Below are 19396 nucleotides of genomic sequence, written 5' to 3'. Positions count from 1 at the left end.
TACGCACATTTCTGACAAAGATCTGGCATCCGCCTTTAGACCGGTCACTCATTCCGCCCATGTGACCCGAACCTCCGCCTCCTCCATACTGACCGAAGCCGCGGCTCATGTCCATGCTTGCAGACATCCTGTCGAAGCCAGAGTTCATGCGATCCATTCCCATGTTCCCCATCCCTGAAAAACACACAAACACCAACAATTATAGCACAAGTCATTGCAAAGTATAACCAAAACAGAGTGAAACTTTATCATTTGCATGTGTCTTAAAGGCATTGCTAAAGAAGGTTAAAGTATTATTTATACGCTTCACATCATGCAGCTCTGCGCTAATCTCTTGATTTACATTAATTAATTTAGTATGAGATGAGTGACCTAATCCAGAGCCCATGGGTCCCATCCCAGAATTCCCCATTCCTCCAAATCCTCCACCTGATGAGAGAGAAAGAGAGAGAGTCAATCATTTTCAGAGGTTTAGCAACTGTTTCGTGGATTGACCAAAACACATCTTAATACCAAGTGCAAACAGGGCCTAAGTGAGGGCAATTGAGCCCTCACAAGTATACAGTGGGGGAAAAGTATTGAACATGTCATTTTCCTGGGAACAATATTTGTAAAGGAGCTGCTGACATGGAATTGAACCAGATTTTAATAAAAACCCAAACAATACAAACATGAATAATAATAAAAAAATAATAATAATAAATAAAAAAAATAATAATAAAAAAAAGTCATGTGCAATAACAATTAAATGACAAGGAGAAAGTCCAGGGGTCCATTCTTCGTACCTCGCTTAAATGATCCAAGATGATTTGGCAGATCCTGGATCTTTTAATCTTGATAACTGATCCCTGGCTAATTTGGTTCTTCAAATATGTTCGCGAATCAGATTAAAATGTCTGGATAAACTGATCTGAAATCGCTGCGTGTGTTGTGAAGGACTGATCTATACATCCTCGAATTCATGATCAGCAATGCAACGGTTGGCTGACGGCACAGCAGCGTAATGGCATCATCCGATTAATATTCAATTGTCCATGTGAGCAAAACTACATAACATTAGCAGTAAACGGTTTGTTAAATAAGGCATGCAATAACTTTCCACATTTGTTGTGAGCTGCAGGCTTTACACTCTCATATGTCAAGAGTATTCATCATGCATTTCAATGCATATAAATGTATTTAGTTCTACATTAAGAGAAGATTTTCTTTATTATACTAATTTTTTTAATCGACATAAGGAATAACTGCATGAATTAATTTTGCATCAAAAAAGCATTTTGATATCGGTAAAGGTGTCTGCAACTTTTTTGAAGCATCTAATCTAATCTAATGACTGTATAAATTATTATCCTTGATTTATTTATTTTTTAAAAGTCAAATATTGTGCATGTACAGGTTTGTCTCTAAAAAATTTATCAATAAAATTTTATCTTTGAACCACCAGGTGGCAGTCTTTGTACTTTATTTCGGAGTGCAAACTGCATACGTTTTATAAATATACATTTTTTACTATATATATATATATATATTTAACTTCATATATAAAAAATATATTTACTATTTTCCCAAGTATTTCCCAACTACTGTAAGAAAATATCAGCATTCGGTACATACTTTCAGTATTATCTATGCTTGAACTGACCCAATCTAATCCTGCTTGTATGAAATGAGCCTGCTCCCTAGTAGGTTTGAGCTACCAGAACTGTTGCTATGACAACAAGTCTCAGATGATTTTTGAAGAACTAAACGATCCTGGATCATGTCAAATCGTCAATAACCAAAGCCAGCTAACTGAGTAATCCACGTATGAAGAACGGACCCCTGAACTTCATATTTAAAGACACCTCTGTGCATCTCATCTACCAAATCTGAGCTTTATTCTGTATTCTTTATTGGATTCGGATCAGGTGATTGGCTGGGCCATTCTACAGCTTCATTTTCTTTCTCTGAAAGCATCTGAGAGTTTTCTTGGCTGTGTTTTGGATCATTGTCTTCCAGAAATGTCCACTCTGGTTTCATCTTCATCCTCCTGCTAATGTAGATGTTGGACTGAAGAACTGCCAAGAGATTTCAGCTGCTGTCTGGGCTTTGTGCTTTCAAATAAACTATAATCTATTTATTTCTTAAAAGGTATATTCTTTGGTTTTTAATTATATCATTTAATACAAAACTGTAACAGCACAGCTATGAGGGACATTAAACCTTTTGTTTCCTGAGCACGGGTTGAGTCAAATTGATGCAAATGCTATGGGCAGGGTCTTAACGAATCTAGCTTTGTCTTCGGCTGATACTTTCAGGCTATAGAAACCCTTTTGTTGATCAACTTGCAGGATCAGTGGCTAGTTTTTTCACCTACCTATCTACTTCATTTGCATGCTTTGTTTAGCCATCTCCACCTAGCCACTCCCCTCCTCCTAAAACACTTTATAGACAAGACTCATTTAGACTTGCTTTACTGACTTGTGACAAAACTTGCAGACTTGTAAGAGACTCCTGTAGGCTCTTGCAGACCTGTGGACTTCTTGAAGACGCTGTATGATTGCAGATTAACCAATACATCTCAATAAAGGAATTCTGCTGGTTTCGAGTCTTCTGGACTGGGTTCTCTCTTCATATATATTTTTCCAACAGCTTTCAATGCCCAAATACACCACCCTTTCTATACGTGTTCAATAAGTTTTCCCTGCATTATTTCATTTCATTTATGCATAACTTCATTTGTGAGCTAACTAGATTTGTTTTCATTGCATATATGGATTTCTTTGGTTGTTACCAAAATCTGGGGAAGATTTCAAGTCACCATCACCTTTAGAAATATGTTTTCTGAGAAAGATGGTGACATGTTTAATACTTATTTCCCTGATTGTAGCTAAACCAGCACACACACACACTCAAAGCTGTACGCACCCAGACTGCTGAACGAATCTCCAAACGAGCGGCTCATTCCCAGATCATTTCTGCCGAAGTCTCTGTCCATCCCTCCCATTCCAGAGCGGTACATATCTGTGGAAACACCAGCGCTCAGAAACACTGCACTGACTGATGGAGACCCAAACTGTTATCCTCCTGTTTATCAAAGACAGACTGATGTTTACCTCCCATCCTGCCCATGGACATGTCTCTGCCACTGAATCCTCCCATTCCAGCCATACAGTCCATCCCGGAAAAACCTCCACCCATGCCTACACACACACACACACACACACACACACACACACACACACACACACACACACACACAAAATACAATTATACACATGGAAAATCCACATTCAAACAAGTCACTTTCTACAACCAAACAAAACATTTTAAAACACTGTCTGCAGGTTTCACCAAATCAAATTTAAGAGAGTTAAGACCATTATTCATTAAATTTGAGGCTTTTTCGGACATTACACATTTGTACATATGTACATTACTGCAGCATGTTTTATTCAAGAACATTTGAGCTGGATCTAGTCCATAGCTCTTTCATTTTCATTTTATTTAAAATATATTTAACTTGCTTGTTGATTAAATCCCATTTTATTATTTAACCTATTATTTTTATGCAACAGCCAAGTTGCATGTTCATTTTCTATGAAAAGGAAATCATTAATGTTTTGCATGCTGATTTGTGATTTATGATCAAAATATAGGTCTATATAATAACCTTGCAATTTTTAAATTATAGCTTTTTTTGCTTTGAGTATAGACTATTCAGTTCATAAGAGCAGTTCAATCTTTTATGAAGTTTGCCGTATAAAAATAAAGCATTTTGAAATATTTATAATTATCAGCCTAAATATATCGCTTTCTGCATCCAAGTCTGAAGAGTTATCGGTTATTGATATTGGCCAAAAAAATCCATATCGGTGCATCCATAGTTGATATTTTAGAAATTATGGGATGTGATAAAAAATGCATTGAGTGCGCTAACTAGCGACATAAGGAGTTAAGAAATGCAATGCAAAATTTTTTTCTTGGTGGGGTAGTTAAAGGGTTAAGGCCTTAAATTTGGTTTTTGAAATTTAAGATATTGTTAAGACTTTAAGACCCTGCGGACACCCTGACACACAAACTCCACAGATGATCAGAGCCTGTGTGTGTGTGTGTGTGTGTGTGTGTGTGTGTGTTGAACAACTCACCACTCATGCGGTTCATGTTGCTGCATGCTCCATCCATCCCTGACGAACAAATCAATCAATAATTATTCACCAATCCATCATGTGATTAATAATATTGCAGATAAAACACTAATCTACACTGGTGAGCATATCATTAGCTGGATTTCCAGGGATAGTTCACCCCAAATAAAAAATTCTGTCATCATTTACTGTTTCAAACCATTTTTTTTACTTTCTTTCTTCTGAACACAAAATATATTTTGAAGAATGCTGAGAATCTGTAACCACTGACTTCTATAGTAGGAAAAACAACTACTATGCAAGTCAATAGTGGCATGTTTTTAGCATTCTTCAAAATATCTTCGTGTGTGTTCAACAGAAGAAAAACTGAAAGGTCTGGAACCACTTTAGAGTGAGTAAATGGTCACTTTTGGGTGAACTGTCCCTGTAAGGTGCAGCTTGCAGGAATGACAACCTTGTGCTTGAACTAGGTATTGCATAAAATATTAAAAATAAATTAAATCTAAAAAAATTGGTTGCCAGACTGACATACAGGAGCATTTTGATCGAGGTTTACACAGTAAACTGCTCAGCTAATGTTTGTAATATTTGCTAGTTAAAAACCACCTTGTGTGTATTTGTATAAGCAAAATATGTATTTTCACCGAGCATGTTTCTTAAATATCAGCAAATATATGGTATTTTTATGCTTCAGAAGAATAAAAAAAGTGTACATACAGCACCTTTAATGTGCATTTTAAAACACTGCCTGAAAAACAAAAGATATTGCCAAATTTAAAATAAAAACCTGTGAATTCGCAAAGAAGTTTTTACGTCTTACAACATTTTACACTTAAGGTGGTTTTGCACTTGTGTGAAAAAATGTTAATGTAAATAACATCAAATATACTATGACATTACACACAGGTGATTCCAATACGCCCATTTGTTTACTGTTGGTTGCTATGTTACCAATACTACAGTCAGCTGCTCTAACAATTGTGCACATAAGTCGCAATGTAGGATTTAATTTTTTGCAAACTTTGGAAAGATTTGCTTCATGTTAGGATGGAAACCCAGCTAATGTTCAGAGACACTTTAATAGCATCAGATGGAAACGTCTGATTAAAGCTCAAGCAGAATAAATGCAGTTAGCTAGTCGTTTCATTCATATCAGTTAAATTAATTTTGTTCAAGCGGAGTATTAATTTAATCTGAAATGGAATTTAGGCAATCAGTTAAAAAACAGTGCATTTAAATTAATCAGTTAAAATGACATGATTTGCATGATTAAAAATGCTAATAAGCACTATGCTGCATGCTTGATTTATTTGCATAAACACACCTCCAGGTCCCATTGAGCCTCCACTGAGACGGTTGGCGTTTATTGGCTGGCCACCAGGACCTAAACCCATCCCAATACCACCTAGGCCCCCTGAAACACACACACACACGCCAAATTATACACATGCATTAAAAATGCAATTCTACACATACAAACAAGTCATTTTCATTGTTGTAATGTTATAAAGGCAAAAAAAATAAAAATTTATTTAAAAATCTTAGCATATTATAAACTTTAAAGTTCAAAAGTTATATTTTTATTTTATGTTTTTAAGTTTGTTGTACTAAAGAGCCAAAATACGCATAAATAATTTTTATTACAAGATTTGAGATTGTCAGCAGATTCCGTCTGGTCCTAACTGTAACATTAAAAATGGGGTATTGCAAAAGTATGTGTTGACTTTGAGAATAATAACCCTGCAGTGGGCCTGTGCAGTAATGTAATACTCTCAATGCACACACTGAGCTCTTACTGGGTAATTGTGGAGATTTCTCTACAGGCCTGAAGTCATCAGGAGGAAGAGATTTATCATCCTGCAAAAAAACACACAAGCATGATGAAAGAGCACACAAAACACACACAAACACAGGCTGCTCAAGAACACACATAACATCTCACCATCTTCACGTGCATCTGCCTGTCGAATAGCATCTGACCATTAAACATCGCTGAGCACCGAGTTGAGGAGCAGAACATCAACACATAATAATAATAATCATAATAATACAGGAATCAGAGAGTGAAATTCAATACCCGTCACAACCTTAAGACTCTTTCCAAACATTTTAAGACCTTATCATCACTTTAGGTTTCAACCGGTAACACTGGCAACATTTTGACCTACAGTATATTTAGCAACACCAACAAATAATATAAATCAGAATAATACCTTATCATCACTTAAGGTTTCAACCGGTAACATTGGCCACATTTTAGCTTACACGATATTTAGTGAATAATTTAAAGTCTCCTTTAAAGTTCTTCTCTTGTGTGTGTGTGTGTGTGTGTGTGTTTGTTTGTTTAAGGATACAAATAGCTTGTACAGCCTCCAGCGGCTGCTCGAAGGTCACTGTTCCCATCCCACGACTCTTTCCGTCTTTGTCTTCCTTAACGTCGGCTCTCCTCACGGTGCCGGCCATCCCAAACACCTCCTTCAGCTTCTTCCAGCCCACCTTAAAGTCCAGCTGGGACACACACACACAAACACACAGTTGCAGTCAAAATGATTAGCTCTCCTGAACTATTAGCCCCCTGTATATTTAAAACCTGTACAATTTTCTCTTATACTGTTTCTAAGTTTGTTTTGTTTTTATTTTTTATGCATATTTTTTTTTTAGTTTTTAGGGCAACAGTATCTCCAGCAGAGGGAACCCTCCACATCAAGATCTACTGGTCAGCCCATGATTCAGGAAACATCTGAAAAACAAACCACATACACACAGACATCCAGCCTGCTGTAGAGCTGATCAGTGCAGTGGCTTTAATGTATATCCACAGAAAAGAAAGATCTCCAATCATGCCTTATCGAGAAATCTGTGTTTTTTAACTAATGAAGACAGCAGAAGTCTCTTTCAGCAGAAGAGATTCTTAAAATAAAATATATTGTGTTCAATGGGGAGTTGTTTTTATAGCCAAACGTTTAAAGAGAGCATATTTAAGAGCAGTAATCGCAATAATGGGATATTTTTAATCCAAGGTTTTCATGCACTCAGACTCTTATACCGGCCCATGCCTAGCAGTGAGGAATACAAATCTGTATCCTACATACATGAAACAACAATGCGTGTGTATTAAATTATTAAACACACACAGACTAATCTTCATTTCTGTGAGACCTACATTGGCCACGAAGACGGTGGCTCCGAGGCGTCCAGCCTGCAGAGCGCTGATGATCTCGTGGGGAATGTTGGGGTTGTTGGCGATGGATGGAGGGATGTTCATTCCTGACGGACCTGAATCCTGCCCTCGACCACCATACATCCGGCCCGACCTCTGGAGGACACGCCGTGCATGCTCTCCATCTGGATCCTGAAATACACACACATATATATGTGTATCAAACACCACTCAGACAAACACATACACATATATCAAACACCACTCAGACAAACAGTTGAAGTCAGAATTAATTGCCCCCCCCCCCCTGTATATTTTTCCCCAATTTCTGTTTAACAGAGGGATTAAGACATTTCTAAACATAATGGTTTTAATAACTCATCTCTAATAACTGATGTCTTTTCTCTTTGCCATGATGACAGTAAATAATATTAGACTAGATATTCTTCAAGACACTAGTATTCAGCTTACAGTGACATTTAAAGGCTTCACTAGGTTAATTAGGCAAGTCATTGTATAACAGTGGTTTGTTCTGTAGACAACTGAAAACAAATATTGCTTAAGGGGGCTAATAATACTGACCTTAAAATCTGCTTATCACTACTATTAGCAACATTCACCACAAAAGGCTGTGGTTCATTGATAAGCTATGCAAACAGCTGCCAATATTGCAGAATGACTATTTGTGATTTGACTTTGGCATGATATTGCATGAGCTTTTGCACAGCTTGTCAGAGAACTATGAGTCTGTGTAACAAATGCTTACAGAGAAAGCTTTATAAACTGATGCGCATCACAATCAAATGCGATTTATCATTCTGCCCTACACTACACAAATACGTCAGGCACTATACAGACAAACACACACTCAAGTACATTAGTCGCTACACACACAGAGATAATGCAGAGTGTAGCAGTACCTCTTTGATGTTGAGCGGTCGTCCATTCAGATCATGTTTGCTCATCACTTCAATGGCTTTCTTCACAAACTCTTCATCTTTAAACTCAACCACACTGAAAGAAACATTTACTGCAGGTCAATACAGATCAGAGCACATTACATAACAACACACAATCAATAAGAGACTTTAAACTTTACATTAAAAACATTAAACATGACTTTCCAAACATATATGATCACTCTGTTGTAGTAATTCACTCATATGAATGCATTTAAAATATCGTGTACCTTATTACTAGGCCCCCACAGAATCTGTGTGTTCCTCATCATTAATTGTTTATTTACTTGAGTAAATGTGTGTAAATCTTTATTTATTCAGTTTTTAAATTAATTTCAGTAATATTATAGACTAATATGAAAATGTTCATCTGATTTATTAACAATGCAGTTTGTACAGTAATATTCTGTCTTTTAGTAGAGATATTATATGAGAGACTTGCTTTGTTTACCAAATAAAGTGGATCTTATTGGATTTGCATTGTAAACATCAAATAAAAGTTACAAATATATATTTTTTATTTCACTTATTAAGGTTTTAGTTATGATATTCCCAAAATAATTCCGCAGAAATCTGCAGATTTTTACCAAAATTCCCTGCAGAAATAGCAAAAAACGTCCGCAGATTCTGTCTGGCCCTGCTTATTACACAATTATCACATTATCAGGGATACCAAGGTCAAATCTCATAGATTGCATGGACAAAAATGCCTTAAAGCGATAGTTCATGCAAAATAAAAGTGAAAACTTACTCACTAAATACTCTCCCTCAAGTAATTCCAAACCTTTATGAGTTTCTTTCATGGCACAAAAAGAGATATTTGAAAAAAAAGCAGAAAAACCAAGGAAAAACAAATACTATAATAGCTTTCTTCAAGATGTTTTCTGTGTTTAATAAAAGAAACGCAGAGGTTAGGACAATCTGTTTTTTGTCGTACGATATATTGCACCAAATTATATTGTGATAAACGATATTATTGTCATGTTAAGACCATTTTATGCCAGAATGACAATATAATATCACAACGCAAGGACACTCTTTCAAAGAACACATGATGTTATATAAGAATATGAACATGAGAATATTTCATGTAATTATAGTCATTTTAACAACTTGGGCACTGGAATCAGAATGTAAAAACGCATATCCTAATTAAATAATAAATGTTAACAAAAAAGTGCAAGGCAAAGAGTAACAGGCTGTGATATCTGCTGCCAGATCAATTTTCAGTTGTCAGACATCCACATGAAAATATACTACAGAAATTTATATTAAATTCTACAGTACTTTTAACCAGACTGACACCTCCAATAGAGATAAAGATGATGCACAATCAGCTAAAATATTAATAGAATTGGTTATGTATGGGCAATATATATGATGGAGGTCATGTCCGTGTGTTGTGCGATAAGTCCATATATCGATTATTGTGACAGGCCTAGCAGAGGTTTGAAACAAGTTATGACAGAACTTTACATTTTGGGTGAATATCTAAAAGAAGTGTGTTCACTTAGCATAATTCTGAAATATCTGCAGACACATTATGGTATTTTTATGCTTTAGAAGTGTCAAACTTGCGTACAGCACCTTTAAAGATCAATGCAAGTCTATTTTTTATAAGAGCATTTACAAAAGAGGCATTAATGAAACGTGTTGAGTATGTTTCTTACCCGCAGCCCTGCAGGTGTGTCCCAGAACAAGCAGGAAGAAGGAGAGAACAGCGGAGGATGACAGGAAACACAAAAAAACACCATTAACATCTCATCAGTTCATAATAGCTTCAGCACACACACACACACACACACACACAAAGATTGATTTCCTCAGAGAGATCATTACGACATGCTGCCGAGTGCATCTACTACATCCAGAGCGTTTGAGGAGCTCGTGGCTACGGTGAGATGGACAAATGAGACTGGATCTTTAGTTACGGGGAGACAGAAAGAGAGATATAGCGGATCAAACAGACAAATGGATGGAGAGATTGAGGGAAGAAGACACCTGACAGATGACTCTCATAGGTCAGTTAGAGTCCAGATCAAAATAAACACCTAACAATCATCAGAGGTGAGACAGATGGACCCCAGCCAAACGGGTCACCACCCATTTAAAAAGGACATCCAAATCATCATCATAACAGTCATCTTTGCTATATCATCATCATAAAAAATAATGTCATCTTTACTGCATCATCATCATAATAACATCATCTTTAAGGTATCATCATCGTAATATCATCAACACCATCCTGAGGTCACAGGTACAGCAGTTTATCGCCTCTACCGGCAAATCCAAAAGCAATTTTAACCTGTCACAGACAGCGCAGATTCACCAACATCACTTACCCTTGACTTTCCTTCTCCATCCTTAAAGAGTTCCACGTATGTAACCTCACCAACTACATGAGACATACAAAGGGAAAATACCACAGAGAACAAGGCATTTAAATCACCAGTGTCTCGTCACAGGGTCGCCCTGGTGCAACGCTAGCCCAGTGACAAACACACACTCATAAACACACACACACACACTCATACACACATCTGCGCCCCGCTCTCGAGCGCCACCGTTTCTGACTCTACATTACACAGGAGCAATAAAAGAAACCCACCTGTACAATCCTTCAAGCTACAGTGAAAGACTACAGCAATAAACACCAGAGCGGCCTACAGTCAGAATATATAGAGACCAGCTAGAGAAACGCTCTGTCCGACATTCACTCTCTGAGCGCTAGAGATGACAGATACGAGAGAGGGAAAGGACGGGACGGGGCGCTGCGCTCTCTGTGTGCGTTACCTTTCTCGCGCATTAGATCTTTAATTGCCTGCCACTTCTTATCATAAGGGATATTGCTAATGAACACCCGGTTCCTGTGGGTGGCCTTCTTGTCAGCGCCGCCGCTCCGCTCTTTGTAGGGATGGAAGCGGTTCGACTTGCGGCCCCCAGAGCTCTTCTCTTTAGGCTCCGACTTCTCCTCCTCCGTGTCACTGCAAATATATATAAAGTGAGAAATACATGAGCTGACTGAACACCTTTTATTATTCGTCTCTAAAAATACAGACTTCAAGGTTCAGTGATGTTTTGAGCTTTAGGTCACTGTTCAGTCAGCAAAAAAACAAGGCAGGGTTAATTCAGTGTTTATAACCTGTCCAATTTAGTGTTTATTAACGGTCTTGTTCAGTGTTTATAACATGTTTATAACAAGTTTATAATCTGTTTTGTCCACTGTTTATTACATTATTATTCAGTGTTTATTATTCCTCATTCAGTGTTTATAACCGGTCTCATTCAGTCTGTATATCCTGTCTTGTTCAGTGTTTATAACCTGTCTTTTTCAGTGTTATTATGTCTCGTTCAGTGTTTAACCTGTCTTAGTGTTAATCACAGGTATTGTTCAGTGTTTAATTACAGGTCGTTCAGTGTTTATTATGTCTCGTTCAGTGTTTATAACCTGTCTTAGTGTTTGTTACGGGTATTGTTCAGTGTTTATAACCTGACTCGCTCAATCTTTATAATCTGCCTTAGTGTTTATACAGGTATTGTTCAGTGTTTATAACCTGTCTTGTTCAGTGTTATTATGTCTCGTTCAGTGTTTAACCTGTCTTAGTGTTTATTACAGGTAGTGTTCGGTGCTTATAACCTTTTTGTTCTGTTTATAACCTGCCTTAGTGCTTATTACAGTTATTGTTCAGTGTTATTAGTAGTCTTGTTCAGTGTTTATTATGTCTCGTTCAGTGTTTATAGCATGTATTAGTGTTTATTGCAGGTATTGTTCAGTGGTATTATGTCTTGTTCAGTGTTTATAACCTGTCTTACTGTTTATTACAGGTATTGTTTAGTGTTTAATTACAGGTCTTGTTCGGTGTTTATTATGTCTCATTCAGGGTTTATAACCTGTCTTAGTGTTTATCACAGGTATTGTTCAGTGTTTATAACCTGTCTTTTTAAGTGTTATAATGTCTCGTTCAGTGTTTAACCTGTCTTAGTGTTAATTACAGGTATTGTTCAGTGTTTAATTACAGGTCGTTCAGTGTTTAATATGTCTCGTTCAGTGTTTATAACCTGTCTTAGTGTTTATTACAGGTATTGTTCTGTGTTTATTTACAGGTCTTGTTCAGTGTTTATTATGTCTCGTTCAGTGTTTATAACCTGTCTTAGTGTTTGTTACGGGTATTGTTCAGTGTTTATAACCTGACTTGCTCAATCTTTATAATCTGCCTTAGTGTTTATACAGGTCTTGTTCAGTGTTATTATGTCTCGTTCAGTGTTTAACCTGTCTTAGTGTTTATTACAGGTAGTGTTCGGTGCTTATAACCTTTCTTGTTCTGTTTATAACCTGCCTTAGTGCTTATCACAGTTATTGTTCAGTGTAATTAGTAGTCTTGTTCAGTGTTTATAACCCGTCTCGTTCAGTGATTATAGCATGTATTAGTGTTTATTACAGGTATTGTTCAGTGTTTATAACCCGTCTTTATCAGTGTTTATAACCTGTCCCATTCAGTGTTTATAATGTGTCTTTATTCAGTGTTAATAACCTGGCTAAAATAACTAAAATAATTAGGCAGGGGCCGGTATAAGTTTCTAACGGTATGATAATCTTGGATAAAAATATCACGGTTTTACAGTATTGTGATTACTGCTATAAAATATATTCTTTTTAAATGTCTGGGTAAAAAACGCAAACTTTTTTCACTTTTGAACACAAAGGCTGCATCTGAAATCACATACTTCCATACTACAATATAAACAGTATGCGAGTTGAGTAGTATGTCAGAATTCATAGAATATGGAAAACAGCATGTACAGTAGAACGTCCGAGCTCCATTCACACTACTCGCATTCATACTTCATAGAACGTATTTTTATAATGGTCGAGTAGTACATTCAAAATCAAATGCAGTACCTACTGAGTAGTAGGCGACTTCGGACACAACCAATACATTTTATTTTGAGAAACCTGTCAAATATTTTGGAGCAGTAAACATGTCAGACTAAATAAGTCAAATGAATCATTGACCTCTGGTGTCTTCATTAGGTTCAAAAACACAGATTTCTGTACAATTTAAACCGGCATCTTAGGATATCTTTTCTGCTGGAGACACCGTTGTCCTTAAAAATAAAACTAATAAATAAAAATCTTATATATACACCATAGAAACGGTTAAAAAGAAAATTTGAGCGGCTTTAAAACCTTGACTTTTCTAAAATCGCACTATACCTTAAAAACGGTTATCGTACCATGCCTAAGCAAACCTAATACTCCAATAAACAGTGCTTTTCAAGATTATCAGGATTTTCATGTACCTAAGAGTAGTTTTCAGTTACATAAACTGAAAAATAAATGTGTACAAAAATATTTTGTATTTATTTATATAATTTATGTAAAAAAAAAAAAAATTCTCACCTAGATTTTGTCATGTTTCCAGTCCAAATATCTACATTTCAAAGCAAAAACAGGATTTTGCTTGCCCCACTGACAGATCAGTCTGCTTGTTTTAAGGAAAAACTAATAATTTTGATTTTTTTTATCTGAAGGACAAAACAAAACAATATTTTATTGATCTAAGATTTTTTGGAATATTTGGACTAAAAACGAGACAAAACAACATAAGAAAAGCATCTTTTGCATTGTGATTATTTAATTTCTGTACCTGAGTACTGTTAGGTTCATTTGAAAAATCCCCAAATAGACCTATTAAAGCCATCTTGTGAAACTCTATTCATATAACAATATTTATTGCAGAAAAATAAACATCTGATTTTTCCAATATTATGCGGCCCTAGCTAGAGGTCTTAACAACAAATGAACATAATAAAATCTGTGGATTTGCTCTTGAGTGTTTGGACTTTCAGCAGTGAAAATTAAACCACACTGAACTGAAGTTCAGCTCTGAAAACTGGACTGACAGTGTTTCTGTTTACTATAATCTTTTGTGTTCAGCTGCTTTGACACAATCCACATTGTAAAAGCGCTAGAGAAATAAAGATGAATTGAATATCCGCCAATTTAGTCCATAGATTAATCAATATATAGTCGTTAGCTGCAGCCCTAATAACTATAAATATTATCAAAATGTTCAACACTGCTTATTGCTTTTTTAAAAAGTGATAGACCAAATTTGGTAAGATAAATAACACACTGCATGCATCTTACAGACCAGTAGATTAACTCTGGATATAAATGCAACACTCAAAATTAAGATTTTATTCTCAAAAAAAGTAATCGAGAAAAGTAATACCTAGAATAATAATAATCTACTCTATACTTTAGTTGATCTTCACTTTCCCTTCCTGTTAATCTTTTCCTTTATAATGGTTTTCTAAATAACGAAACATGCAATACAGGTTGAACATGATATGTGCACACTGTGCGATTTAATTCGGGTTTCATCTGAAAACATTGGAATCTGCATATATCGAATAAGGTATTCATATAATCGCTTTCTCGCCTCAAGTCACGCATTGTTCGGTGTTCTCTCACACAAACGATAACGTTAGTATCTTTTGCCAAAAATTACAAGTTTCCTGTGCTTTCACACAAGCCTATAATGATTCTCCAAACTAAATGGCGATGTTTCCTCAGCAGAAACTGCTCGATGGTTTTTTACAGGATCAATGGCGGCTGATGGGCGGTTGCTATGGGTTACCGCTCTGATTGGCGCGCAACGCTAATAAACGCAGCACCACAAAACAAACAAACGGGAGAGAAATACGCGCCGCGAGGAACGAACAAATCTAATAAAATATCTGATTTAGCGCAGATTATCAACAGAAAGCGAGCTGAAGCACAAATAGTCGCGAATCTTTCTTTCTGTGAGCAGAGAGCCTCGCGCACAGGCCGTGCAAACAACACGTAAGCGATAGACGCGACACACACAGGGATTTATCTAAAAGGCTCAAAATTACGTTTTGTCGCCATTCGTGTTGTCCTGGGTCTGCTCGGACTCCGGTTCGCATTCGTCGGTCGGAGAATCGCCGGTTTCTTCGTCTTTGACTTCGGTGAGATCCACAACCTGCTCTGTGTCCGCCATTACTGCTGCTGCTGCTCTGAGGCCCCGCGCAGTTATCGCGAGATTTCGACTGAACTCTGATGAGGTTTTGGTGAGAGCGCCATATCCTGTTCGCTAGAATAAACAGTTCTGATCAAATATTCTTATTTAGGCAATTTTGTAGCTCCAGCAAGTAAATAAATAAGTCAATCAAATGAAAGAGATGTTTAAAAGTCCCGTGAAATAATTTTTTATGTTAGTATCAGCATGTTAGTCTTAAATTTATATATAATCTAGTGTGCACCAAAACAGTGACACAATTCGCGTTTAGAAGATATAAACCTGAAATAAACATCCAAAGCTTGCACTTTGTCACTTGTTTTTAACTTATGTTTTTTTTTTGTCACCTCATACTTCAGTTTCTCATCAAATCTTTTGACCAATCAAATGCTCTCTAGTATCTGACATGCCCCGCCCCTTCAAGATCTCTGCCATTGAGATGAGAGCATGTGCATTCTTCTGTTAGACAGGTTGAATGTGGTTGCTAGGGTTTAGCAGATAGTCATAATTGAGGTAGCTGTTGAAGAGGTTGTAGGTGGTTGCTAGGGTATTATAGTTAGTTGTTAGACAGGTCGTAGGTGGTTGCTAGGGTTTAGGAGTTAGTCATAATTGAGGTAGTCGTTGAAGAGGTTGTAGGTGGTTGCTATGGTATTATAGTTAGTTGTTAGACAGGTTGTATTTTTGACCAATCAAATGCTCTCTAGTATCTGACATGCCCCGCCCCTTCAAGACCTCTGCCATTGAGATGAGAGCATGTGCATTCTTTATTATCTTGGTTCTGCCTATTTTGACTCTATTTTCTATTTTCTCTAATAATGTTCAGAGCCTAATTTTTTATTTCAAGTATCAAATGCTTATTAGACCTTATTAGACTTTTTTATTAAGTCAATGCAACAAAACAAAAAAGAAGTGTGTATGTATGTATAGACATTGTTCACATACCCATTTTGATTGCATTTTTTAGGTTTCTTTGAACAATATTTTTTTCAGTAAGATAGAATTATATTTTTAGCATTAAGCCATATAGAATATATTTTTTACCCCAATATAATGTTTTTCATAATCCCAATATAATGTGTCACATATAATAAAATGGATCAGCTTACAAACGAGGAATACTAGCAATTCATCAAAGTGCAAGTGGAGCAAAGTTTCAGCCACTGTCAAGAAAAATAAGAGTTAGATAGAGATGGATAAAGAAAGAGATGCAGGATGCAGGTAAGTGCTCATGGAAGAGTTTTAAGCTGTTTCTTGAATATTGTCAGGGATTCAGGATTTCAGAGGGATTGGGAGTATCTCCAACCTGCCAGGAACAGTAAACGAGAAGGTTCTGGAAAGTCATTTGGTGCTTCTTGGTGATGAAAATTGCCAAGTAGTTTCAACCGCTGGGTTAAAAATGTTTGTCAATATTTACCCAAATTTGGGTTGAAACAATCCAGCATTTCAATTCAATTATTAACCACAAGCTTCTGAAGTGGATGGAGAATGAGTGGAGTTACACCGAGTCCTAACTAGACACAATGCGAACTGTGACATGCATCGTTTCCATGTTAAAAGAGGAGTTTGTCCAAACAATCCACAACAGAGTTTTCTATTTATGCGACTTCACAGCTGAACTACTTTGACCATGATCACCGCAGGTACTCAGGCACACCAGCAGAGTTCACCTCAGAACTGAAATAACTATATAAACCTCAATGACAACAAACTACTAAACCCTAGCAAACACTTACAACCGTTTCAACAACTAACCAATATAACCTAGCAACAAACTACAACCTCATTGAAAACTACTATAACCCTAGCAACCACCTACAACCTTACTAACAACTACTAAACCCAAAACAACCTCCAACAACCTCACTTACAACTAACTATACATCCTAACAACCACCGACAACTTTACCTACAACTAACTACTGTACCCCAGTAACAACCCACAACCTCTCTAACAACTCTCTATCAATCAACAATAATCCTAATGACAACTACTGTTCCCTAGCAACCACCTATAACCTCAGTGCTGTCTAATTATACCCTAGCAACCACCTACAAATTCAATGACTAACTATGAAACTATAGCACCCACCTGCAATCTCTATGTTGGATGTCAACAACACCAAAGGAAATACCAACAAACTACCCCCAACACCCTAGCAACCACCTAGCAACACCATGTATTGAATTGCTAAATCAGTTGACATTAAGTTTGGAGTTAGTCATCATTGAGGTTGTAGGTATTTGCTAGGGAATTGGAGTTAGTTGTTAGACATGTCATTGGTGGTTACTAGGGTATAGTAGTTAGTTTTATGGTGGTTACTAGGATATAGTAGCCATTGAAGAGGATGTAGATGGTTGCTATGGTATTATAGTTAGTTGTTAGACAGGTTGTATGTGGTTGCTAGGGTTTAGCAGTTAGTCATAATTGAGGTAGCCGTTGATGAGGCTGTCGTGGTTGCTAGGGTATTATAGTTAGTTGTTAGACAGGTTGTATGTGGTTGCTAGGGTTTAGCAGTTAGTCATAATTGAGGTAGCCGTTGAAGAGGTTGTAAGTGGTTGCTAGGGTATTATAGTTAGTTGTTAGACAGGTTGTATGTGGTTGCTAGGGTTTAGCAGTTAGTCATAATTGAGGTAGCCGTTGATGAGGCTGTCGTGGTTGCTAGGGTATTATAGTTAGTTGTTAGACAGGTTGTATGTGGTTGCTAGGGTTTAGCAGTTAGTCATAATTGAGGTAGCCGTTGATGAGGCTGTCGGTGGTTGCTATGGTATTATAGTTAGTTGTTAGACAGGTTGTATGTGGTTGCTAGGGTTTAGCAGTTAGTCATAATTGAGGTAGCCGTTGAAGAGGTTGTAGTTGGTTGCTAGGGTATAGTGGCTATTTGTTAGACAGCTTGTAGGTGGTTGCTAGAGATTAGCAGTTAGTCATCTTTGAAGTTGTAGGTGGTGTGTTTTAGTAATTTGAGAGGTTGATGGTAGTTGCTAGGATATAGTAGCCATTGAAGAGGTTGTAGGTGGTTGCTAGGGTATTGTAGTTCTTAGGTAGGCTGTAGGCGGTTGCTAGTGTTTAGCAGTTAGTCATCATTGAGGTTGTAGGTGGCTGCTAGAGTATATAACTCACACAAATCCCTACAACACCCTAGCAACAACACGTACTGCAATATTGAATTGGCACATTGGGTTAAAAGGTGTCGCTGTGCCTTTAAAAGCACGCTGAGCTGCATCAGTTGTGCTGGAGCATCTAATGAAGATTTAAGCACAAGGTCTAATTGAGTTACACACTAATGAAAGACACATGCGGCTGCACCACTGCGCATTCACATGTCAGATCTGCCAAACACACACACAGGTGAGAGAAGAGTGCAGGCGTGCATGCAGGAGACACACTCCAGATTCAGCGGAGACTAACAAGTGGTTGCACAATGTGAAAGAGAGAGAGAGAGAGATACAGAGACGACAGCAGCAGCACTGCCAGATCATTCTCTGAGCGTTTCTCTTCATTTCGCCAGAGGAACTCCTGCTGTTTCTCTTCTTCTGCAGTGATGTGGGCTCCGGCAGCGGGCGCAGGAATATCACACCGACCACCTACAGCAGGTCTGACACAATCAGGCCGAAATGAAGGTGAGATAAAGCTCAATTTCAGCTCATATATTTGCATGTGTGTGTGTGTTTCAGCCACCTGCTGCTCATCCACACCCATACTGAAACTGTTTTCTGCAACACGAATGCCAATAACATACGATTACGAGTCCAATGCAACAGGTCCTGCTGACTCCAAACACGTCGCATGTGTGAGATGCTCCTGAGATTCCTCAAGTGCACATGTCATGTTTGCAGTGCTGCAGTCTGCATCTTTCCTGAGGGAGTGAGTGGAGTGTGTTTTACTGTTGCTGCAGCTCCGGTGTTGCTAAAAATACTGATAGATGTGATCTTTCCTCTGACCCGTTTACTTCAGATATAGGTGAGCGTGCTCGCGTCAATGACTCCCACCATGCACCAGTCTATTGTTAGAACTTTTCTCTAAAATTCCTTGGTTGCTAGGGTATAGTATTTAGTTATAAGAGAGGTTGTACGTGGTTGCTATGGTATTGTAATTTTAAGAGA

General features: G+C 37.3%; 1 protein-coding gene across 1 annotated transcript in view; it reads right to left on the bottom strand.

Moving 5' to 3' along the window:
• Positions 1-15298, bottom strand: part of myef2 (myelin expression factor 2) — a 16220-nt gene extending 922 nt beyond the window's left edge. The window contains exons 1-15 of the mRNA XM_056478320.1: positions 15153-15298; positions 11043-11233; positions 10592-10644; positions 9917-9924; positions 8208-8301; positions 7291-7479; positions 6482-6635; positions 6070-6119; positions 5924-5984; positions 5452-5541; positions 4128-4166; positions 3096-3182; positions 2908-3003; positions 373-429; positions 8-174 (exon numbers count right to left, since the gene is read on the bottom strand). Of these exons, the coding sequence (XP_056334295.1) occupies positions 8-174; positions 373-429; positions 2908-3003; positions 3096-3182; positions 4128-4166; positions 5452-5541; positions 5924-5984; positions 6070-6119; positions 6482-6635; positions 7291-7479; positions 8208-8301; positions 9917-9924; positions 10592-10644; positions 11043-11233; positions 15153-15277 (1461 nt within the window). The 5' untranslated portion in view covers positions 15278-15298. The remainder of the gene's footprint in view (positions 1-7; positions 175-372; positions 430-2907; positions 3004-3095; positions 3183-4127; positions 4167-5451; positions 5542-5923; positions 5985-6069; positions 6120-6481; positions 6636-7290; positions 7480-8207; positions 8302-9916; positions 9925-10591; positions 10645-11042; positions 11234-15152) is intronic.
• Between the last annotated feature and the right edge of the window lie 4098 nt (positions 15299-19396).

This window comes from Danio aesculapii, chromosome 18 (assembly GCF_903798145.1).
Source record: "Danio aesculapii chromosome 18, fDanAes4.1, whole genome shotgun sequence".
NCBI lineage: Eukaryota > Metazoa > Chordata > Actinopteri > Cypriniformes > Danionidae > Danio > Danio aesculapii.
Note: the sequence above shows the minus strand (reverse complement) of the source record. Positions and strands in the feature narration are given on the sequence as shown.